The sequence below is a fragment of the Pecten maximus genome, chromosome 11 (assembly GCF_902652985.1).
Source record: "Pecten maximus chromosome 11, xPecMax1.1, whole genome shotgun sequence".
NCBI lineage: Eukaryota > Metazoa > Mollusca > Bivalvia > Pectinida > Pectinidae > Pecten > Pecten maximus.
In genome coordinates this window covers 4,339,787-4,364,979 of record NC_047025.1, presented here as the reverse complement: position 1 = coordinate 4,364,979, position 25,193 = coordinate 4,339,787, and the positions used below count along the sequence as shown (strand labels likewise).

Sequence of the window (25,193 nt, the reverse complement as noted above, 5' to 3'; positions counted from 1 at the left end):
TTTTAGTCAATTTGACCCTTTTTTGGCCCCGCCCACCAGCCCCTGGGGGTCAACCAGGGCCAACATGTACATAACATCAAACTGTTATCCTATGCTGATAATTTGAACCAAGTTAGAATAAATTCCAATAGAAATCCAACAAATAATAGTCAAAAATGTGATTTCCCTATATAAACTATAGTTAAGTTTACCCCCTACCCAGGGGCAAACGTGAAATCCTAGGGTCATGAAATTCACAATTTTGGTAAAGCACCTTAAGAGCCTTCATCTATGAAGAGTATTTGATTCTAATATATCTGAGAGTAGAGAAGAAGATTTTTGAAATTTCAGTCAATTTGACCCTTTTTGGCCCCGCCCACCAGCCCCTGGGGGTCAACCAGGGCCAACATGTACATACCATCAAACTGTCATCCCATGCTGATAATTTGAACCAAGTTAGAATGAATTCCAATAGATATCCAACAAATAATAGTCAAAAATGTGATTTCCCTATATAAACTATAGTAAAGTTTACCCCCTCCCCAGGGGCAAACGTGAGACCCCAGGGTCATGAAATTCACAATTTTGGTAAAGCACCTTAAGACCCTTCCATCTATGAAAAGTATTTGATTCTACCATATCTGAGAGTAGAGAAGAAGATTTTTGAAATTTTAGTCAATTTGACCCTTTTTGGCCCCGCCCCTCAGGCCCCTGGGGGGTGGGGACCATATAATTCACAATTTTGGTTCACCCTCAGCCATGGAAGCTTCCTGTAAAATTTCATTGAATTTAGTTCAGCAGTTTTTAAGAAGAAGTTGAAAATGTAAATTGTTTACGACGCACGACGGACGACGCACGACACCGGACAAAAGGCGATTGCAATAGGTCAACTGAGACTTTGTCTCAGGTGACCTAAAAATTCAAACACAATTGGACACAAGTTATACAACTTAGTATATCCTCTTTCATACACTATTATACAAGGGTAAATACATGGCAGCATTTTGATTACAACTAGGGTCCATCACCTCAAGAACAAACACTGGTCACATCTGCCAACAGATTTACTCACATGAAAGCCAAAAATGTCTGTCTACATGTATATCCTTGCTGTTAGTACTAGCATTTTTACTGCTGTCATCTTTAATTAGACAAAACTAATAAACAAACCTGGCTTTCAATTTGGGTCAGAGGAAAATGTGTCACAACAGAACTAGTATTAAAACAAACATAATTCGTTTATTATTGTGTAATCTTTATTTAAGACAGAAAGGGAGATAACCAGAACTAGTAATAATACAAACATAATTAATTATTGTGTCATTTTTATTTAAGTCAGAAAGGGAGATACTCTGATAAATACATTTCACAACAAAATAATAATTTAAAAAAAAAAAGTATATAAGTAGCTACTTTTGTATAATGGTTGGAGAATTAAAGTGACTATGACATTAATGATTCACTAAATACAGCTCCTCTCTGTCAAATTCTTTAAACATTTTTGACTGAAATCATTTTTTTTTTAAACGTTATCAAATTTCAGTATCAAAATGTACTTATTTAAGGAAAACATAATTTGAAACTATACACGTTGATGCGAAACTTCCCCTAAATGTGTCAAAAAAATTTGTTTTCACACACTCTTCCCTTCATTTTGGATGTGGAATAAGGGAGATCTCCCTCATTGGAGGTTTCAGAGGTTGATGTGTATGGAGGATCATTTTACACAAGTTTGTGCTGAATCCCATTAGTGGTATTAAGAAGTTTGAAATCTGAAAAGCTGACGGATAGAGCACGACGACAGACGAAACATAATGGCCTTAGGTCATCCAGACATCTTTCTGTCGGATGATCTCATTAAAGCTGAGAATCTCTCAAATTCTTACCCGAGGCGAAGGGTAGGTTTTGACTTTGCACCATTTCTGGAAAGTGTCCAAAGCTTTCTGGTAAAAGTCTGGATCATCATTTCTTATAAATAGATAGATGTATTGGTCTGTGAATTTGCTTGGAAGTATATGGGAGACTTCTTCCTTTCGTATTTGCATTGGTTCTTCGGAATTTCTCTTGTCATAGAAGCGAACGTCGTCAATGGGATTTTCCTCTCCCTTGCCGAAATCCATGTTCATAATCTGCAAAATGACAGTTATTACCTATTAAAAACTGTAATTCTAACTCGCAATCAACAAGAGGCCCATAAGGCCTGTATTGTTCACTTTGATATTTTTGTGATAATGACAAAACACTCTCTTTTACAAATATTTTCCAATATCATTCTTGCAATGATGGTTCAAACCAAATTTGGACCAAACCCTGTCATTCCTAAAGAAGAATGATTTTAAAGAATTTGGATTTTTCTTCTATTGGGATAAACCCCTCGGCTCTAGGAGAGCCACAACCTCAGTTCATGACAAAAGTGTGCCATGGCATAAGCTCACCTGTCCGAATGACCAGGTGAGCTAACAAGAAGCCAATGGGCTTAATCTGACTACAACTTACTACAGCAGAGTCTAGAACTATCAGCGAAATCCTTCCAAGAATCTGTTTTCCATGATGGCAGTTTTGGTCAGAAATGATGACTATACTTGTCATTAAAGTCACCAAAAAGCATTTAAATGAAAGGAACACCTCATGTTCATCTGCCAATGATCCTCTTCAACCCAGAAAACCTCTGACCAAATTGATTCATTCCTACACAAGGAGGATCCCTGGGGGTCTAGCCCCTACATTTATACCAAATTGGGTTCCTTTTGCCCAAGGATGCTTCATACTAAATCCTTTCATTCCTCCAAATGATTTCTGAAGAAAATTTTTAAGAATAAGCAGTATTTCCCCTTATTGTTCCTGCCTCTGAGGCCCCTGGGGGGGGGGGGGGGGCAGACCCACAGTTCCCTTTTACCCAAGGATTTTTAGACGAACGACGGCTCACCTGGCCCAAGAACAGGCCCAATGGGTACCAGTGGTGACAACGAAACAGAATGGCTTATCTTTGAGTACATATTAAATACACTGTGAATATCTCTAATTTCAAATTACACAGAGAAGTAGAATATCTTCCAGGAATATCACAAAACATTTCCATTGTCATCATTTACCTGCGTCTTTTGCTTTCTTTGAGCCGACTTTGTGATATTGGAATCAAGCCCTAAGAATTACCAAATAAACTGTGAAATATTGAAATTTCGTCGGTAGTACAAACAGGGTCAAAAGTCATTTGATATTCAATATTTTATCTAATAACAAGACATTACAACAAGTTTCTCACCTCAACAATGAGATTAGCCTCCAAAGCTTGCCTGTCACCAACGGTTCCCATGCCAACAATCTCAGCTTTGATTTTCGTAGCCTCAGATTTCTGTAAATTTGCATAAAAGACATGTACATATTAAATGATTAGAATTCTCTCAGTTCTACATTATTTTAAATATTCATATATTTTGGTTTCTTTTGTATCACAAATCTATTTCAGATACCTGACACCAGCTTGGCTACATAAAGAAAGCAAAATTCTAGGGTCATCTGTGTGAATGTTGGGAATTGCCTTTACCTTGCATGTAATTGTAACAGTCAAAGTCAGTATGAATATATAAGAAGTTACTGTGTAATAAATCAAGTTCTCCATTAAACTCATCAAACTTCATACATGGTTAATTACATAAAATGCTTGATTTAGATTTATTTAAGGTCTGAACGTTTAACTATAAATCAGTTTCTACAAAGTTGTCAATTTCTTGTGCCAATCAAAATCAAACTGCATACACTTCTTTCAAACCAAATTATCTCTAAAATTCAAAACTTAAAATCGAAAAAAGTATCTATAAATTTACTCTGTGATGGTTACACAGGCTATAAATCCACTTAATATGTTGAAATTACTGCCCATCATTATAAATTCACAGACCTTTTTGTAGGCCTTGTCTTTGGGTTTGGTATTGCCTACACATTTGTAAAGCTTGCGCTGAAGGATTCGAGTGAGGAGTTCTCTGGCTTCCACCATGTCATTTTCTGTGTCTGTGGAGTAGAGGATGCGCTCAAACACGCCATCAGTCAATTTGGAATAAGCCTCCATGTCGTCTATGGACTGGGACATAGTTTTAAGATCTCTGGAACCAAACACATTCCTTGTCAATACTGTCTGCACACATTTTACCGATTTTTGTGTATTTTGTTTTTGTTAAACGTCCTATTAACAGCCAGGGTCATTTAAGGACATGCCAGGATTTGGAGGTGGAAAAAAGCCGGAGTACCCGGAGAAAAACCACCGGCTTACGGTCAGTACTTGGCAACTGCCCCACGTAGGTTTGGAACTCGCAACCCAGAGGTGGAGGGCTAGTGTTAAAGTGTCGGGACATCTTAACCACTCGACCACAGCAGCCTCCACATTTCACTAAGATCACACAAATTAATGTAATAATCATAAAAACAAAAGACTTCAGTTTAGAAGAAATATAACAGGAGCGTGTCGGGGCCAGTTTGCGTACGTCAAACTGCACCCGACTTGCCCTTGTGGACCAACAACCCAGGTTCAATGGGTAACTTGTATCTGTCGTATAGAGAGAGAGAACAAACGTCTTGAACTACAATTAACCATTTATTAATGATGACATAAACATTTACAACATGAAATTACATATAAACGGACAGCAACATAGGCCTAGTTATATAATAAACATCCTAACCTAAAACCAACCCCCATACCTGTACGACCTAACTAAACCCAACATCCCGACTAATACTACCCACCCAAGACCCTACATACCCTAACGCTACATTATTACTGGCGAGGAAGACGTGACAGTACACAGGAAACTAATCCATCGGACTGCCCAGTATACGATACACCACCCTGAATTTATCCCACTTTTTAACAATACAAAACTATAAGGACCAATCACGACAGAGGATACACAGGCACGACAGACACTGACGAAAAAGCAAGCGACTACGAACAATGCACGACAAAAACATCGACCAGAGACAGCACACGTGAACAGAGGACTAGCAAAGGTCAAGGTGACACAGGTACACATAGTACAGACACAGCATATAGGCATGGCATATAGTTAGCGTTAAGCTTAACCCTGTCAGCTTAACCTATCAGTACATATACGATAACATCCCCCGCTACAGAAAGAAACATGTCTGTTAAGTCCTTCAAAAAGGTAACAGGGCTGATGAAGCTGTAAGGTTCGTAACTTACCCTCCTTTCCCTGGAAACTTCACATATTTGTCGGCCAACAAAAACGCCTCTGTTATCCTGTCAATCAAATGTGTTCATAATTAGTTTTTGTTGAAGCAATGAAATAAGTCTTGAAATGCCAAGAACGTAATAATTACTTATTCTTTTGAGGAGACAAGGAGAACCACAGACAGCTGATGAAGGACACTGTGGTAGATTGACTTATCCCACCCCTAGCAACAATGGGATCATCCTGTGTAGTATGTATGTGAAAACAGGTAAGCTTTTCTGACATTTAATTTATATAACCTCTTGATAAAACAAGAAGACGCATTTCATTTTCAAAAATGTCTCACTTTCACTATTAGAGCTCTGCCTCTCTGTCCTTGATGAGCCACCCTCATCTACTGCTTCAGACTATTAAGCGAAATTCCTTAATCCACAATAAAGAAGGATTAACAGTATTTACAAATCCATTGTATTTTCCTTATTGGGCCTGCTAGGTCTTAACCCATTTGATCCCCCATCACACTTCAGACCGAATTTGATTAAAATCCAAACAAAGGATCTATTCAATCAACCTGTATTGGTCCTTCAGCTCTGGCAGACATAGACAAACTGTTTATTAAATATTGACTCTACTTCACTCTTCGTCACAGTTAGTCATACACTACAATGACATGATAACTTTTACAATGACATCACAGTACTTTCATGCAATCATAAAGCAAGATGTTATGAATCTTACAGCATGACATCACGGTAGTCACAGCATGACGTCAATGTACTCACAACATAATGTCATGGTATTTACAGTATGACGTCACGGTACTCACAACATGACGTCATGGTGTTTTACAGCATGATGACACGGTACTCACATCATGACGTCATGGTATTTTACAACACGATGTCACTTTACTTACAGCATGACGTCACAGTACTTACAGCATGATGTCACAGTACTCACAGCATGACATAATGGTACTCACAACATGACATCACGGTACTTACATCAATTCTATAATGATAACTTTCACAATGGTGTGATGGTACTTTCAACAAATCATCACATTTCTTACAGCATGACGTCATGGTACTTACAGCATAACATCACAGTATTTACAGCACAGCATCACGATACTTACATGCGTTCTATGATGACATTCACTCTATGCTGGTAGGCCCTCTTATGTAGTGTTAAACGTGTGTGGAACATGTCATACAGCATCTGGACCTCCTAAAACCATATAAACTTATTATAACTCACTCAGAGGCCCAACCAAGGTGGAAGGCCCTACATTTATACAACAGTTAGTGATTTCCTTTCTTTCACCCAATAATGCACAACATTTTGACAAATCTGTTCGTAGAGAAGAAGAAGGATTTTGAAGATTTACAGGAAAACAAGAGATCCCAGAGGGATCTTGGCGCCCACCATTGAATGATCTTCATAAGTTCCATGTCAGATTGATCTTTTCTCTACTTTTCCCTTCATTTTACTAATCTGTGCAAATTGAGACATCCCTCCAGTACTTTTCAAACAAGGGAATCCTAGCTATATAAGAAATTTGAGATTTAACGATAATGGCTGTTTGTTTGCCAGGTTGTTTTCAGGACAGACTGGTCGAAAAATGCAATACAAGGGACCAGGGGGAACCTACTTATGAAATTTGAGCAAGATCCATTCAGTACTTTGAGAAATAGAGATAACAAACTTCAATTGTCAAAATCCAAGATGGCGGTCTGTCGGCCATATTGTTTTCCAATTGATCTCAAAATGCAATAAGCATAAAGAGGCACCAAGGGGAACCTCCATATGAAATTTGAGAAAGATCCCTTCAGTACTTTCTCAGAAATAGCGATAACAAACTTCAATTGTCAAAATCCAAGATGGCTGCCTGTCGGCCATGTTATTTTCAGATTTATCTCAAAATGCAATAAGCATAAAGAGGCACCAAGGGGAACCTCCATATGAAATTTGAGAAAGATCCATTCAGTACTTTCTCAGAAATAGCGATAACCAAACTTCAATTGTCAAAATCCAAGATGGCTGCCTGTCGGCCATGTTATTTTCAGATTGGTCTCAAATCGCAATATGCATAACTAGGCACCAAGGGGAACCTACATATGAAATTTGAGCAAGATTCCTTCAGTACTTTCTCAGAAATAGCGATAACAAACTTCAATTGTCAAAATCCAAGATGGCTGCCTGTCGGCCATGTTATTTTCAGATCTATCTCAAAATGCAATAAGCATAAAGAGGCACCAAGGGGAACCTCCATATGAAATTTGAGAAAGATCCATTCAGTACTTTCTCAGAAATAGCGATAACCAAACTTCAATTGTCAAAATCCAAGATGGCTGCCTGTCGGCCATGTTATTTTCAGATTGGTCTCAAAACGCAATATGCATAACTAGGCACCAAGGGGAACCTACATATGAAATTTGAGAAAGATCCCTTCAGTACTTTCTGAGAAATAGCGATAACAAGAATTGTTTACGGACGGAGGGACGGACGGAGGGACGGACGGACGCAGGGCGATTTGAATAGCCCACCATCTGATGATGGTGGGCTAAAAACAACTCACTCAAACCCGCATTCCTTTAATGCCCTGTTTGAGGAATGCCCCTTTTTCGTGGAACTTTTCAATTGGTCCAGCCTGCATCCCTATATATTCTTTGTAAATTAATCTAGGATAACTTGAACCGCTATTTGTCAAATACCCTGCATTCCTCAGACTAATATTTGTACACTTCTCATATTCATAGAATTTTAATCCTACCTCTCCATCAAACACTGGTGGGTATTTTATGTGTCAGGGCCCCAGGGTAAGGCTATGTAGATAATATTAATGTTTTTTTTATATACACCCCAAATCTGATCAATATCCCAAGACCCTTCCTATGAAATGGAATTCCATGAAATCTGATCAAATCCCGAGATCCCTCCTATGATTTTTTCTCTCCATCAAATCTGATCAAAATCCCCAGATCCTTCCTTTGAAATTTGATTCCATCAACAGGGCATCACAGTGGATGGAAATATTGTTTGTACAGAACAGTGTTGTAAACAATTATATGTTAAAAACAATGTTATAATCATAATGAAACTACTTATTAGATACTTATTTTGGCATAGCCAAATTAATTCAAATTAGCAAATTAAAACAGATACGTATCATGGGGTTCTAACACTGTGGCAATGTCTGCCATAAAATTCAAAGGAAAGATTTTAACTCAATCATATTTTAGCAGAATGTTGTTACAAGTGTGAAAATGTCTAAAATAAGATTACTGCTAAAATATACACATTTACAGTATTTAATTCATCATATATTGGAAGGAAAACAAAGCACAATTAGAAATTGCCCGATTTACAATGGGAAATAAAAAGATATCATAGAATGTAATAATGATGTAATTTAAAGATAGTGAACTACTCTATCATTTGTAAGTGTCAAAATTTCATCAATGTTCGTTTAGTAACCTCATCAACTTTCAGCTTGATCTGACCTCTCTCCGATAGAACATTTATGGGACAAGCTCAAACAGAACAAGCTGGATAGAAGGACCAGACATAGGCCCGAATCCCACCAATCTTTTATTTAGTTTATTTGGTTAATTTTGTTTAACGTCCTATTAACAGCCAGGGTTATTTAAGGATGTGCCAGGTTTTGGAGGTCCATGGAGAAAAACCGGAGTACGTTGAGAAAAACTACCGGCCTACGGTCAGTACTTTGCAACTGCCCCACATGGATTTCGAACTCGCAACCCAGAGGTGGAAGGCTATAGTGATATCATTTGACATTGGCGCTCGATGAGGAATGGAACGGTATACCAATGATGAAGATCAATACCCTGATAATTTCGATGCACAATGTTTGTTTTATTACATTCTACATTTTTTAATTTCTGTAAACTGGGTAATTCCTATTTGCATTTCTTTTTCGGTATATATATGTAGTAATCATTGAAGACTTACCTTGTCCCTGGAGCAGATTTGATATTCTTTGTCAACAGACAGAACTCTAGCAAACTTGATGAATCTCAGGTGGTCAAAATTGTTTCGGATACCAAGGTTGTGGCAGTCCCTGGCAAAGTAATCCCACTTATCCACATCTATACCATTCCGTTTGTTAGCAACAACCTGCAAAGTCAGCAACTTTTAAAGCAAATTTGCTAAAAAATCGACTAAATGTGTTACAATTGGATCAGTTCAGGCTAAAACATAAAGTTGAAAATATCATTAAAGAATTAATCTTGATTTAAAATCCATTCTTCATGACCTTGACCTTATGTCAAAATCTTTGCTTGAAGTAATTAAACAATTTGTTTTGTTTGTTTGTTTTTGTTTAACGTCCTATTAACAGCCAGGGTCATTTAATGACGTGCCAGGTTTTGGAGGTGGACGAAAGCTGGAGTACCCGGAGAAAAACCACCAGTCTACAGTCATTACCTGGCTACTGCCCCACGTAGGTTTCAAACTCGCAACCCAGAGGTGAAGGGCTAGTGATAAAGTGTCGGGACACCTTAACCACTCGGCCACCGTGGCCCCGTTAATCAAACAAAGCACATTTGGGTCATTAGCATCAGTGATCAATGAGTACTAGGAAAAAATGCATTTTGAAAAGAAGATAAATCAATGATAGATAAGAGCATGAATGACCAAGATGAGTGTTTAAACAACAGTTTTGTTTCTGGATTACTGTAACTTACCTCGTACAAAAATCCTTTGTTTTTGTCACGTCCCTTAAACGGCCAGTCCTGTAAAAACATACCAGATTTTACTTGATTAATAGCATCTTTATGGTGTTGGAATGATCCCAATAACTTTAAAATGTATCTCAATAATCAAGACTTTAAGAATACTTTATATCAAGAAGAGGCCCATGGGGCTGCATCGTTCACCAAGCTGGATTTCAGTGACAATGTCAAAACACTCTTTAGTTATATTAAAAATATTTCATTTGATAAATAGCATCTTAATGGTGTTGGAATGATCTCAATAACTTTATAGTGTACCTCAATAATCAAGACTTTTACAATACTTTATATTAAGAAGAAGCCCATGGGGGCTGCATCGTCAACCTAACAAATATGTGTTATAAGAGCTTTAGAAATATTTCAAGATTACATCACATCAAGTACCTGTGACCTTCAAAGTGAACAAAAGTCATTAAGTTCATTTGAACGAACTTGATAGTCTTTCAGTAAGCTATAAAATGATGACATGTTACATAAAAGTTGGTTGATATCATCCATTTGAAGTCATTTATAAGCACACATCAAATATAACATCAAAAATATTGACCTATAAAAACATGGAGTGGCCCAACCGGGTAAGTGTTGAATTAACCAAGAAAAGATTTACAGAGAGTACAATTCTACAAACTGTTAATTCCAGTAGTAACAGTAAAAAAATGTTTATATTATATACATCATTAATTAGGTATATCTCAGAAATATTATAAGATTCAACAGTCTGCAAATCAAAATAACAAACAATTAATGTAAACTTTCAAAAATAGCAAAATAAAACTCAGGAAAACAAACACTATATACTGGTACATGTATATCGGTTATATAGCCAACAGAGTTTCATTTCATAGAAATTGGTAAAAAAAAGAAAAAAAAAAAAAATGTGAGCGATTTTTGATAAGCTTAAAATATTGAAATATTAAAGCAAAGAAAACAAGAGATCCCAGAGGGATCTTGGCGCCCACCATTGAATGATCTTCATAGGTTCCATGTCAGATTAATCTTTTCTCTACTTTTCCCTTCATTTTACTAATCTGTGCAAATTGAGACATCCCTCCAGTACTTTTCAAACAAGGGAATCCTTGCTATATAAGAAATTTGAGATTTAACGATAATGGCTGTTTGTTTGCCAGGTTGTTTTCAGGACAGACTGGTCCAAAAATGCAATACAAGGGACCAAGGGGAACCTACTTATGAAATTTAAGAAAGATCCATTCAGTACTTTGAGAAATAGAGATAACAAACTTCAATTGTCAAAATCCAAGATGGCTGCCTGTCGGCCATGTTGTTTTCCGATTGGTCTCAAAACGCAATATGCATAACTAGGCACCAAGGGAAACCTACATATGAAATTTCAGAAAGATCCATTCAGTACATTCTCAGAAATATTGATAACAAACTTCAATTGTCAAAATCCAAGATGGCTGCCTGTCGGCCATGTTGTTTTCGGATTGGTCTCAAAACGCAATATGCATAACTAGGCACCAAGGGGAACCTTCATATGAAATTTGAGAAAGATCCCTTCAGCACTTTCTCAGAAATAGCGATAACAAACTTCAATTGTCAAAATCCAAGATGGCTGCCTGTCGGCCATGTTGTTTTCCGATTGGTCTCAAAACGCAATATGCATAACTAGGCACCAAGGGGAACCTTCAAATGAAATTTGAGAAAGATCCCTTCAGTACTTTCTCAGAAATAGCGATAACAATCTTCAATTGTCAAAATCCAAGATGGCTGCCTGTCGGCCATGTTGTTTTCCGATTGGTCTCAAATCGCAATATGCATAACTAGGCACCAAGGGGAACCTACATATGAAATTTGAGAAAGATCCCTTAAGTACTTTCTCAGAAATAGCGATAACAAACTTCAATTGTCAAAATCCAAGATGGCTGCCTGTCGGCCATGTTGTTTTCCGATTGGTCTCAAATCGCAATATGCATAACTAGGCACCAAGGGGAACCTACATATGAAATTTGAGAAAGATCCCTTCAGGACTTTCTCAGAAATAGCGATAACAAACTTCTATGGTCAAAATCCAAGATGGCTGTCTGTCGGCTATGTTGTTTTCCGATCGGTCCCACAATGCAATATGCATAACTACAGACCAGAGAGAACCTACATATGAAATTTGAGAAGGCACCCTTCAGTACTTTCTCAGAAATAGCGATAACAAACTTCAATTGCCAAAATCCAAGATGGCTGCCTGTCGGCCATGTTGTTTTTCGATTGATCCCAAAATGCAATATGCATATAACTAGGCACCAAGGGCAACCTAAATATGAAATTTGAGAAGGATCCCTTCAGTACTTTCTGAGGATTAGCGATAACAAGAATTGTTTACGGACGGAGGGACGGACGGACGACGGACCACGGACGCAGGGCGATTTGAATAGCCCATCATCTGATGATGGTGGGCTAATAACCTAAAAACTGCTTAAAAGATTAGTCACCAAAACATTGTTAAGCATAAAAGTTACTACATGTTCTATTTTTATAAAGAAGCTACTGAAAGAATAAATATGTTATATAGCTATCATGTTCCGATAATTAAGAAAAATTAAAATTTTCATCAATTGCAATGAAAACATAAGTGCTTGATTGCAGTTAGCAATAAGCAATATTATCAAAATTTTTACTCTTTTTTGAGCGTTTTTATGTCCAGTATTTGGCAAGATATGAATCAATTTATTATTGAGAAGAAGTTGCTTCAAGATTTTAACATATTTGACCTCTGTGACCTTGAAAGTGGGTAAAGGTGATTGATTTGAATAAACTTTGCAGCCCTTCATCCCAGCCTACCACTGGCACAAGATCATGACCCTGGGCATCTTGGTTATTGAGAATTTGAAAATGTTTACGATGCATGACTGTCAATGCCGGACAAATAACTTTATCTCAGGTGATAGCAGGAAAGCTATGTTAAGCATTTGAACTGATAGCAAACACACTTCAAAAGCAAAGACCAAATTATCTATCAGAAATAAATATATATAACATATTCAAAAGTTATCTATAATAGATACCTAAGGCATGGTATGTTATATGTAACATTATACATACACAGTTAATTAATTTCAAATAGATTTTGAAAATCTTTGATATTCAAATTAAAAACAGTAACTGTTATTATCTTCTGATAATCGATTATTATTTCTCTCCTGATTCCCAACACTGAATTGTTATATGATAATCGATTATTATTTCTCTCCTGATTCCCAACACTGAATTGTTATATGATAATTGATTATGATTTCTCTCCTGATTCCCAACACTGAATTGTTATATGAAGTGATTTTGTGAGAAACTCAAAGCAAGTAAGAGAGTGGTATGTAGTAGCTATAGTAGCAGCAGTGCTGATGCTTACTTTGTGGTCAAGGTCAATGGTCTGAAATATTCACCAAAGAAAAAAGTATGTATCAAATTTCGAGCAATATTATAACATAACATTAAGATTTTTGGGGTAAAATCTGAAGTTTTCAACAATTTTTTTTACTACGAATTGCAGTGGAGCATGTCGGGGGGAAACGACTTGGAAAAGCCTTTTTTTGTACTGGTCATTACATGCAATAAGTGATTAAGTGATAGCATTAGTGACTGAAACAAGCTAAAAATTGCTTGACCCACCACCCCATTTCCCCTTCCCTAAAGGATGTTTTTCCATGAATTATGGGGAAAAAAAACCTTCAAATTTATATAAAATTTCATTTCCTATAAGCGAAACAGATATTTGCATGGAATGAATCATGAATTTACCCCACAAGTGCGGACGGACGGACAGACGATGGACAGATGATGAATTGACGATGGACGCCATGGTATAAGCTCACCAAACCTTGGGATCAGGTGAGCTAACATTTGTTAAATTGATATTGAATCACAACTTAATACAGTCAAACCCCATTAGCGATGTTTTCACTCATACTCAAAGTGGCACGTTTCAAACTTACACATAAATATCCGGGTAAATCGATTATTTGTCATTCAATCATGAATTCTCCAACTGATTTAGATTCGATTACTGAAGGACTCGGTACCCAACCTGAGGGGATAGCTAATCAGTCTACCTTAACTGCGGTCGGTATTCCGCATATTATATACTCGTATAATGTAAACACATGTGTCTTCATCAGGGGGAAAACGTTAACGTAAGTGTGCCTTGTACTTCTCTGTTTTGCTAAAATGTGATATCTAATTGTTTTGTAAAAATGATACTTATATAATTAATAAAATGATTTATGGATGAAAAGTATCTTTTATTTTGTTGTGTTTTAAGTAAATCAACTTAACGTTTCAATGTGAGTCTGACAGGTGACGATCGACACTACGACATCGAGGACATGTAACAGCTATATAAGATTTATGGTCATTATCATAAAAAAGTCGACCTATTGTCAACCATGAATAATTCGAAGTCCCGCTGTATCAAAGTTTTTCTGCAAGTTCCTTGAACTTCGAAACATCGAAGTTTGACTGTATATTGCATTGTCATACACAACTTTTTTTTATAATATAAATTTATGGTGAACTGAATTGATCGAGGGGTTCATGACTTATGAATATTCTTCAACTCAAATTTTTCAAAGGCAAGAATTATCCTGATTTTAATAGATACACCACACCAGCAGATAACTTGTGGCTTACTTGTTGAAACTTACCTACATGTAACACTGTATCAAAAGATAAGTATAATCTGTACCATGTCAGCCTAATTTTGGTTAATGGTATAACATGCATTGTGTGTAAATACAATTACAGAGTAATTAAATGATTACATTTACATTTCTCATGTGAATTTTTTTAATTCAATCTACCAACGAAACTGATATTTACACTTCAGTAAACTTTAGACAGGCATGTAGGAATGCATTGTTGACAGTGAGGTTGGGGTCGAGATTCAGCCCACACACATTATTTAATTTTCTTTTTTAAATTTTGTGAATATTTTTGATAAAATCAAAACAATTTTTAAATGTTTAAAACACCTCATGCAGGTAAAATAAATAGCAGACAGCCTGCAGGAAATTATGGTAATTGTGATTTATAAAAAAAAAAAAAAAAGTTTAGCGCCACCAAGGTCGTTCATTTATTTGATGCCATAAAACTTACAAAAGTTTACAAACACTTACATCAGAAGTACTCTTCCGGCGCTCTGACTCATCTTTTGATGGTCCCTTGATTTGCTCTTTGATGAAGGTAAGATCGGCCGATTCGAGGCCGTACTTTTTAAATTCTTCTTCCAGCCCATTCTTCTTCACAAGATGATCAAACATTTCAACAGATGCTTGCTCATGCTATAAAAGTTAATAAAATCTTTATCATAGAATTGCAAAAATGAAAATTGTTCAGGGATTTCAAAGGACCTTAGCAACTGCCTAGCCTGTAACAAGATATCATAATTTCAGTCAAGCTTCATTATCTTGAACTCTGATAACTTAAAGAACTTAACTTGGAAGCAAAAATTCAGTTTCAACATTTTAATTCTATATAAAATATTCTCATTTACCTTGGATACTACTCATGGTATCTCTCAGTGTTTTCATCACCCAACGAACATTGACATAACATGGTTCAACTGTAACAAGAGGCTCAGAGGGCCTGTATCGCTCACCTGGTTTCATGAGATATGAAACAAGAATGATGCTTAAGTGTGTTTGTCGCTGGTATTGCTATGTCAATATATATCATAAGCATTTTATATGGGTACATGTACATTGGTTTTATTTTAATACTTACAAGAGATCCCAGAGGGATCTTGGCACCCACCATTGAATGATCTTTATAGGTTCCATGTCAGATTGATCTTTTCTCTACTTTTCCCTTCCTCTAAGTCTTACTAATCTGTGTAAATTCAGAAACAGCCCTCTAGTACTTTTCAAACAAGGGGAACCTATATATAAAATTTAAGATTAAGCGATAATGGCTGTCTGTTGTTTTCGGATTGGTCCCAAAATGCAACACCAGGGACCAAGGGGAACCTACATATGAAATTTGAGAGAGATCCCTTCAGTACCTTCTGTAAAATAGCGATAACAAACTTCAATTGTCAAAATACAAGATGGCTGCCTGTTGGGCAGGTTGTTTTCTGACTGGTCTCAAAATCCAATATGCATAACTAGGCTCAGAGGGCAACCTTCAAATGAAATTTCAGAAAGATCCCTTCAGCAATTTCTGATAAATACGATAACAAACTTCAATTGTCAAAATCAAGATGGCTGCCTGTCGGCCATGTTGTTTTCCGATTGTACCCAAGATGCAATATGCAGAACTACAGACCAAGGGGAACTTACAAAAATGTTTGAGAAAGATCCCTTCAGTACTTTCTGAAAAATAGCGATAACAAACTTCAATTGTCAAAATCCAAGATGGCTGCCTGTCGGCCATGTTGTTTTCCGATAGGTCTCAAAATGCAATATGCATAACTAGGCACCAAGGGGAATCTACATATGAAATTTAAGTAAGATCCCTTCAGTACTTTCTCAGAAATAGCGATAACAAACTTCAATTGTCAAAATCCAAGATGGCTGCCTGTCGGCCATGTTGTTTTCCGATAGGTCTCAAAATGCAATATGCATAACTAGGCACCAAGGGAAACATACATATGAAATTTGAGAAAGATCCCTTCAGCACTTTCTCAGAAATAGCGATAACAAACTTCAATTGTCAAAATCCAAGATGGCTGCCTTTCGGCCATGTTGTTTTCCGATTGGTCTCAAAATGCAATATGCATAACTACGCACCAAGGGGAATCTACATATGAAATTTGAGAAAGATCCCTTCAGTTCTTTCTCAGAAATAGCGATAACAAACTTCAATTGTCAAAATCCTAGATGGCTGCCTGTCGGCCATGTTGTTTTCCGATTGGTCTCAAAATGCAATATGCAAAACAAGGCACCAAGGGGAATCTACATATGAAATTTAAGAAAGATCCCTTCAGTACTTTCTCAGAAATAGCGATAACAAACTTCAATTGTCAAAATCCAAGATGGCTGCCTGTCGGCCATGTTGTTTTCCGATTGGTCTCAAAATGCAATATGCATAACTAAGCACCGAGGGGAACCTACATATGAAATTTGAGAAAGATCCCTTCAGTACTTTCTCAGAAATAGCGATAACAAACTTCAATTGTCAAAATCCAAGATGGCTGCCTGTCGGCCATGTTGTTTTCCAATAGATCTCAAAATGCAATATGCTTAACTAGGCACCAAGGGGAACCCACATATGAAATTAGAGAAAGATCCCTTCAGTACTTTCTGAGGATTAGCGATAACAAGAATTGTTTACGGACGGACGGACGGACCACGGACCACGGACGCAGGGCGATTTGAATAGCCCACCATCTGATGATGGTGGGCTAAAAATGCCAAAAGGTGCATTAATCCATGAAATGAAATTGACTTTTGGCGTGACCCCATAGGGATGCTACCACACAAATGTGAGTGATATCCATTGCTTAGTTTCAGAGAAGATCTTGTTTAGACCAATTGGCTCCTTTTGACCCTGCCCTCTGCCCCCTGGGGGTCAGCTCCTTCCTTTATACAATTTTGAATTCCTACCCCAATAGGATGCTAATAGTCAAATATGAGCTGTTTCAGAGAAGTTGTTCATATCAATTTAGCCAAATTGACCCCTTTTGGCCCCGCCCCTCAGCCTCCAGGGGGTCGGCCCCATCATTTGTACGATTTTGAATCCTTAACCCAAGGGAATGCTACCAATCAAATATTAAAGATATCCATTGTTTAGTTTCAGAGAAAAAGTTGTTTATATCAATTCTGCCAAAATAACCCCTTTTGGCCCCGCCTCTTAGGTCCCCGTGGGTCAGCCCTGTCATTTGTACAATTTTGAATCCCTACCCTAGGGGGTTGCTACCAGGCAAATATGAGTGATACCCATTGCTTAGTTTCAGAGAAGAAGTTGTTTATATCAATTTAGCCGCATTGACCCCTTTTGGTCCCGCCCCTCAGCCCCCAGCGAGGTAGACCCCACCATTTGTACAATTTTGAATCCCTACCCCAAAGGGATTCTCACAGTCAAAATTGAGCAATATATATTGCTTAGTTTCAGAGGAGAAGTTGTTCATATCAATATAGCCAAATTGACCCCTTTTGGCCCCGCCCTTCAGGCCCCTGGGGGGTCAGCCCCATCATTTGTACAAATTTGAGTCCCCTACCCATAGGGATGCTTCTGACCAAATTAGGTCAAATTCTGATCAGAGGTTATGAAGAAGAAGTCAATTGTTGACGGACGGACGGACGACGGACGCCACGGCATGGTATAAGCTCACATTGGTCCTTCGGACCAGGTGAGCTAAAAAGTGTCTTCCTGTCCAGGGGGGATATTTTGAGGAATCTTAAGAGGAAAATTCAACATTATAAATCACAAATTTTTCACTTATGACAGAATTTATTGAATGAGCCATGTATGCATGCCAGTAGTGGGCCAGTAATGCAGGAGATAGAGTCCAGAGAAGGAAGGAAGGAAGGAAGGAAGGAAGGAAGGAAGGAAGGACAATGCAAATCTATATAGAAAACTGAAACCTGTGTGGAATATCTTACCTCCCACCTGCCCCCGGGAATGGCCTCAGGGATGAACTTCCTGTCAAATAGGTGAGAAAACGGACCGTGGCCTAAACCAAAATAAAAGTAAATATCAGGACAGGTCAGAGTATTTTAATTAGGTTACCTCCCCTTTTTAAATGTTAACTTGATTTCTTTTACACCAATTGCAAAACAAGTTATATTAACTTATATAAATCATTCGTTGGCTCAGATGGAGGATTTATGACATGTCGCCAAAATTATCTTTAATCTGCTGAAATGAGATCAGGGCCGTTTTCATTTTTGTGGACCAAACGGTTGTTCCAGTTAGATTGGTGTTGTTCGTTTATGAAATAAAGACGGACCTGGCATTTTATATTGTTTTCAGACGAGCCTTGACAAAGACTTCCAAGGCCTGTATTAACATTTGCAGGTTCGTCAAGATATTTGTTTGAAATATTACATTTAAAAACTGACAAACCGGTTTGTCCGCATAAACGAACAGGCTGATGGATTTATAAATAAATACCAAGGTCATGACAGAGGCCAGCGATCTCTAATATCTGAATCACAACATGTCGCCAAAATATTCTTAAGAAGTAACGTAGCATGCATTTTAAAGGGAGATAATCTGCTGAAATAAGATATGTTTTTATAAATAAATACCAAGGTCGTGACAGAGGCCAGCGATCTCTACACAAAGAATATCAGTACTGGTGATATGGTATTGAGGCTGTCTGTCCCCGATAGCTCGAACCAGTTCTCCTGCTAGGTGGCAAACTCTGCAACATAAAAAACAGACCATGACATGTAATGGTTCTGTAGGTTTTTATTTACATGTGTAACGGTTTCAGCTAGCTATAGGAGTATAATGATTCAGGTACCTCAGCATTCTATGTGATGCTCCATACTTTCATCAAAATTCAATCAATTTATTTGATTACTTACACTGGCTAAATTTCACCTATTTAAAGAACTAGAAAATGTCTGTACATGTAACTGTAAGGCGTAAAATGCCCCCGCTGCCACTTAACACCCCGAACCACAGTTTGGTGAGGATCGCATTGCATTGCATCGGGACGGGACGGGACGGGACGGACATGGGTAACACTATATATATATATATATATATATATCTATATATATAATGCTCCCCACCCAATTTCATGGGAAGGGCATACAAATAATAATTTTTGCACAGTACTGCATTTCTGCAAATAGTGTAGACCCACTTTGAACGCGTTCCTGTCTTGACCAGTCACTGTGTTTGGCGATGATAGAGCAATTTTGCTGATGGGTCATCGTGAATTGACCATGAAGGTTTGCGATGACCTGTAGAATTACCATTAAAGCATGTCAAACATTTGGCATCAATTCCGCAAAAATGAAAATGTGCTGGAAAATGCTGAGAAAACCATCCTTCTGGACAAATGAACCTCCCCAGAGTGGAGACGTGAGCAGTCCTTAACTTGATATACAAACCCTAGGCTATGTTCAAATCTGTTGTGAGCAGCTCCTGGATATACAAAGTAGCAAGCCCCAAGCTGCTTGATGAATCGTAGTCTCTGGAACTCGGGCGTGTCAATGATCTTCACGCACAATGGATGCAGCTCAATATGGCCATGTATGGGGTCATTAAAAATCTGAAGTAGTTAAAAACATTATTATACTTCATAGTTATTGTTTTATTTCAATGCTAACTTGCGATTAAAGAGTACTTTCATAGCAAAACAATTTTTATTCATTGTTGGTACATATTACAACAATTCAATTAAAACCAACGCAAACAGTAAAAGAATGCACTGATACAAAATAAATTAAAACATGTAAAACTTAAAAAAAAAAAAAATTATTTTCACCGATTTGTGGGATTTTGAAAGATATTGAATATGTTTATTAATAAAAACAAACTGGTACATAAAATGAATATAAAGGACAAGTTTTGGACAATGCAGCCAGCCAGTTTTCTTAGGGTTGGGGATAGCCCTACCAGCGATGTCTGCTCTGATTGTCACCACTTACAATTACAGTAATTAATGACGTATTTTAATGTAAATACTACAATTTTAATTATGCTAATTACACGGCATCCTTTTGATGGCAAAAATTTCCCCCACACATATTATTTTGATATCAATTTGCATAATCTTGAAATACAAACGAAGGTGGATTGATCGCGAAAATTACCCAAACGCGTATAGTTTACATATTGAAATCGCAAAATTAACCCCCCGCGAAAATAACCATGTTTACAGTAAGGAAAACATTATTTTACTATAAATAAAGTCAAACATATTTCTTCTCCAACACTGTAATATACCTTTAGGTATTCAGGTATGGCACTGGCCAGGATTTCTTTTACAATCTTCATTGTTTCCTCGCGGTCTTTCTTCCTGCAAGACAATAAGAAGTCAGTTCATTTTATTGTATAATTCTGTTTCTTTAGATTTTGCATCATTTTTTTTTAGAGTGTGAATGAAATTTTCAGCAGCTTTTAACAATGTTGATTTCATTGTCCCATTCCGGTATACATATAGGAAACACAATTAACCTAAAAATTCAAGGTGCTGAATGTTTTAAGTACATGCTGAAGGTATTATGGAAAATGAACAGCTTGATAAGATGAAAAATTATTATAGACTGCATAAACCATGTTTTCATATTGAATTCTAAATTGCAGCTATTGAAAATATGTATGTGAACAGGTCTTATATATCACAACAAGTTATTGAAGTCACTGAAAGGTTAACAATGCATAGAAATCTAAATTTGGTTGTGATATTGTATACTCAGGCAATACATCACATTCGAATACAGTAACATATTTACCGACCTGAAGATACTGCTACGTAATATTGAAAATATGGTTGAATATAAAAAGTTAACAAGGGTTCAGTGAGGTAATCAACTTGCATCTCTTTCTGAATCATATTACAGGGATTTTCCTACAGTAGAAACAGGGTCCGTTAAAATTTGGGAAAATTCCCAATTTGCCACTAAAGATTCCCAATTTTGAAGTCACTTTTGAATGAAAGTACCAGTAGTTTTTATATATATACAAAGACATACACTAAGGCAATTTTGAAAAACAGCTACAGATAACAAAATGAAATCAAAAATAATATAAAGGCAATATTCATCAAAGAAAAACAGAAATTTGCATGAATTTCACTAATTTTTTGTTTTTCCCAATGTCGCATTTTGTCGTGTAGAAATTCATTGGACTCTGGACCAAGTTGAATAATTGAAGGAAAATCCCTGCTTTACCAAGCTCTGGACATCATAAATTACAACATAAGAATTTATTGCTACTTTCATTTTGTTTTTTCTGTAACAGGAGAGGAGAAAATGTAGCGGCCAGACCGGAGTTCGAACCCGGGACCTCCGAACACTAGCCGGATGCTCTACCAATTGAGCTACCTGGTCACCGATGATCGACCCAGTCCAGTCCAGTCCCGCTACATTTCATTTGAATGTAAAAACAACCAGTGTTTGGTTGCATTAAGGAAGCTATTTTTTTTTTATAGAAATATGATGTAAAGGCTAAAAGTTGATATTCAACAGAACTTGATGTGATGTTATACTTAAAACACAATACTTCTATAGATCTTGGTATCATACTTACGATGTGATACCGATCTTCTACAGATCTTGGTATCATACTTCATACGATGTGATACCGATCTTCTACAGATCTTGGTATCATACTTACGATGTGATACCGATCTTCTACAGATCTTGGTATCATACTTACGATGTGATACCGATCTTCTACAGATCTTGGTATCATACTTACGAAGTGATACCGATCTTCTACAGATCTTGGTATCATACTTACGATGTGATACCGATCTTCTACAGATCTTGGTATCATACTTACGATGTGATACCGATCTTCTACAGATCTTGGTATCATACTTCATACGATGTGATACCGATCTTCTACAGATCTTGGTATCATACTTACGATGTGATACCGATCTTCTACAGATCTTGGTATCATACTTCATACGATGTGATACCGATCTTCTACAGATCTTGGTATCATACTTACGAAGTGATACCGATCTTCTACAGATCTTGGTATCATACTTACGATGTGATACCGATCTTCTACAGATCTTGGTATCATACTTACGATGTGATACCGATCTTCTACAGATCTTGGTATCATACTTACGAAGTGATACCGATCTTCTACAGATCTTGGTATCATACTTATGATGTAACACCGATCTTCTACAGATCTCGATATCATACTTATGATGTAACACCGATCTTCTACAGATCTCGATATCATACTTACAATGTCACACCGATCTTCTACTGATCTCGATATCATACTTACAATGTCACACCGATCTTCTACTGATCTCGATATCATACTTATGATGTAACACCGATCTTCTACTGATCTCGATATCATACTTATGATGTAACACCGATCTTCTACAGATCTCGATATCATACTTACAATGTCACACCGATCTTCTACTGATCTCGATATCATACTTATGATGTAACACCGATCTTCTACTGATCTCGATATCATACTTATGATGTAACACCGATCTTCTACTGATCTTGATATCATACTTACAATGTCACACCGATCTTCTACTGATCTCGATATCATACTTACAATGTCATACCGATCTTCTACTGATCTCGATATCATACTTATGATGTAACACCGATCTTCTACAGATCTCGATATCATACTTACGATTCAATACCAAAATCCTGCAGATCTTTTTCAGTTAACTCCGGCAAGCGTCTGTTAGAAATATTTTTATCTGTAAAAATGACAAATGGCTCTTGATATCCTTGCCATATCACAGTAAGAATATGCTTACAACATTTTCCATTGAGCGTCAAAAGGATTCTTCTGGGAAGTTTTACATTTTTACCAGATCTAGAGATCCTAGAGAGATCTTAATGGTTAAGTCCACCATGCATTGAAGTGATGAGAAATTTGATCCTGTCTGAAATTTTCTCGTATCTTCTCATATTTTTTTTATCAATCTGATAAGGCCCAAAATCAAACACTGACTTTGTAGTGAAAGTAAAGGTGAGGGTTAAAACATATGCTACCTATAACCTTGACTAACCGATATCAGTTCAATGTAAGATAGTATATATCACTATACACCATTTGACCGGCGCATATTGTTCTGCCCTGCGGTTCTCTTGATAAAGAAGTTGATGGACAATGGAAGTAGTGCCATGGCATAAGCTCACCTGGTTCAAAGTAATGGTGGTCATCTTGGAATTTTGATTTATTGAAAAATGTGCCATGCAAAGTGAGGTCTTATACATAATTTTCCCACAATTTATAAGGTAATCCCTGAAGTAATTTGAGATATTGTGGTAAGCTGATACTGGGCTTTGCTTACCTTTCAGTATTTTTGCAAGCTTTGAGCATCCATTCCAAGTGAAATACTCAGCTATGTTGTTAGGCGTCCATCGGTCCAGTGGATAGTACAGGAATGGTGGAGGCCTTTTATGATCTATTTGCATCATACCTGACCAATACAAAAGTTTCCTATAATTATTTATAATGCAACAGAATCAAAGAGGTATATGAATATGAGTCATATTCATATACCTCACCCCCTCATCAATAAAGTAAATCATAAAATCTGTCCAGGGATTCAAGATCTATCTTACTCAGAAGTAGCTTTAAAGCATGAATTTAATTACCTTTAACCTTGATCGATGACCATAAAATCTAATCAGGTGTGGATATTGATGGTGGGCTTTTATGGTGCAAATATGCATTGAAAAAGCAAATGAAGTTGAAAACATTCAACATTAAGAACCAGTTGACTTCCTTCATTGGTACCAGTCCAGGTGTCCCTCTACCTCCAGGGAGGATAGACGCTAATTTTAAGTTAAACCACATTCAGTTTCAGACAAACCTCTTAAACACAAGCATTAGGTAATTATATCTCGCCTGTATTACTTTGTCAGTATAGTTAGTTTAAGCAAACTCCAAAATTCATTAAAATTTCAGTATTTCTTCCAAAAACAAAAATTCAGAGAGTTAAATGAATATGTGATTTTTGAAGCATGGTTCTGTACTACATGTAGACTCAAAAAGAGAGCACAAATATTTATGTCTCAATAATTTTATTACTTTCCTGTCAACAAAATATACACATTCAGTGGACCACAATATGCAAATTAAACCACGCATATGAATCTGTGCTATTTTATTTGTTTATCTACCCTTCATACATTGGATATAAATGGGATAATAATTGCCCAATTAAAGTAGTCAGTGTAAGTTAAAAAGCTTCCAACAGAGACTCAGGTATAGATGTTTCATTATATTCCGAAATCGTTAGAGATCTTCATCTATTGACCCGCTCAGCATACCGTAAATATTCGGGTATAGTGCACACTCGCCTATAGTGCTGATCTAGTGCGCGTATAGTGCGCAGGTACGTTTTTGAGGTTCATTTTCAAAAAAAAAAAAATGAACAATTTTTTTTCAATATTCAACTGAGCTGTAGATGAATTCTAAAGCATAAGATGATAGGAATTTGTAACTTATGAAAGCTTATGTATTGTATCTAAAGGGAAGTGCTGACATTTTAAAGTTTATGCTCTGCTTGAAGACACATACCTGGATCTGATCCCTTTATTAAGGCCCATAATTATCAATAGTCAAACAAGTATATTTTACTCTTATAATATATGCGCAACACTACATCTATTCTCAATCTCTTTTCCAACCC

The 25,193-nt window shown here is 36.9% G+C and overlaps 1 protein-coding gene across 4 annotated transcripts in view; it reads right to left on the bottom strand.

Moving 5' to 3' along the window:
• LOC117337395 (deoxynucleoside triphosphate triphosphohydrolase SAMHD1-like) overlaps positions 1-25,193 on the bottom strand; it is a 73,680-nt gene that overhangs the window by 6,891 nt on the left and 41,596 nt on the right. For 3 of the 4 annotated variants that reach the window (XM_033898369.1, XM_033898370.1, XM_033898368.1), the window contains exons 2-16: positions 23,847-23,975; positions 23,177-23,246; positions 20,771-20,843; positions 19,933-20,093; positions 19,117-19,232; positions 18,469-18,539; positions 15,043-15,207; positions 13,281-13,301; positions 9,875-9,922; positions 9,141-9,305; positions 6,304-6,395; positions 5,177-5,233; positions 3,878-4,079; positions 3,242-3,331; positions 1,866-2,108 (exon numbers count right to left, since the gene is read on the bottom strand). In XM_033898369.1, the coding sequence (XP_033754260.1) occupies positions 1,866-2,108; positions 3,242-3,331; positions 3,878-4,079; positions 5,177-5,233; positions 6,304-6,395; positions 9,141-9,305; positions 9,875-9,922; positions 13,281-13,301; positions 15,043-15,207; positions 18,469-18,539; positions 19,117-19,232; positions 19,933-20,093; positions 20,771-20,843; positions 23,177-23,246; positions 23,847-23,973 (1,701 nt within the window). In that variant the 5' untranslated portion in view covers positions 23,974-23,975. The remainder of the gene's footprint in view (positions 1-1,865; positions 2,109-3,241; positions 3,332-3,877; positions 4,080-5,176; positions 5,234-6,303; positions 6,396-9,140; positions 9,306-9,874; positions 9,923-13,280; positions 13,302-15,042; positions 15,208-18,468; positions 18,540-19,116; positions 19,233-19,932; positions 20,094-20,770; positions 20,844-23,176; positions 23,247-23,846; positions 23,976-25,193) is intronic. The other variant, XM_033898371.1, reaches the window with a different exon arrangement.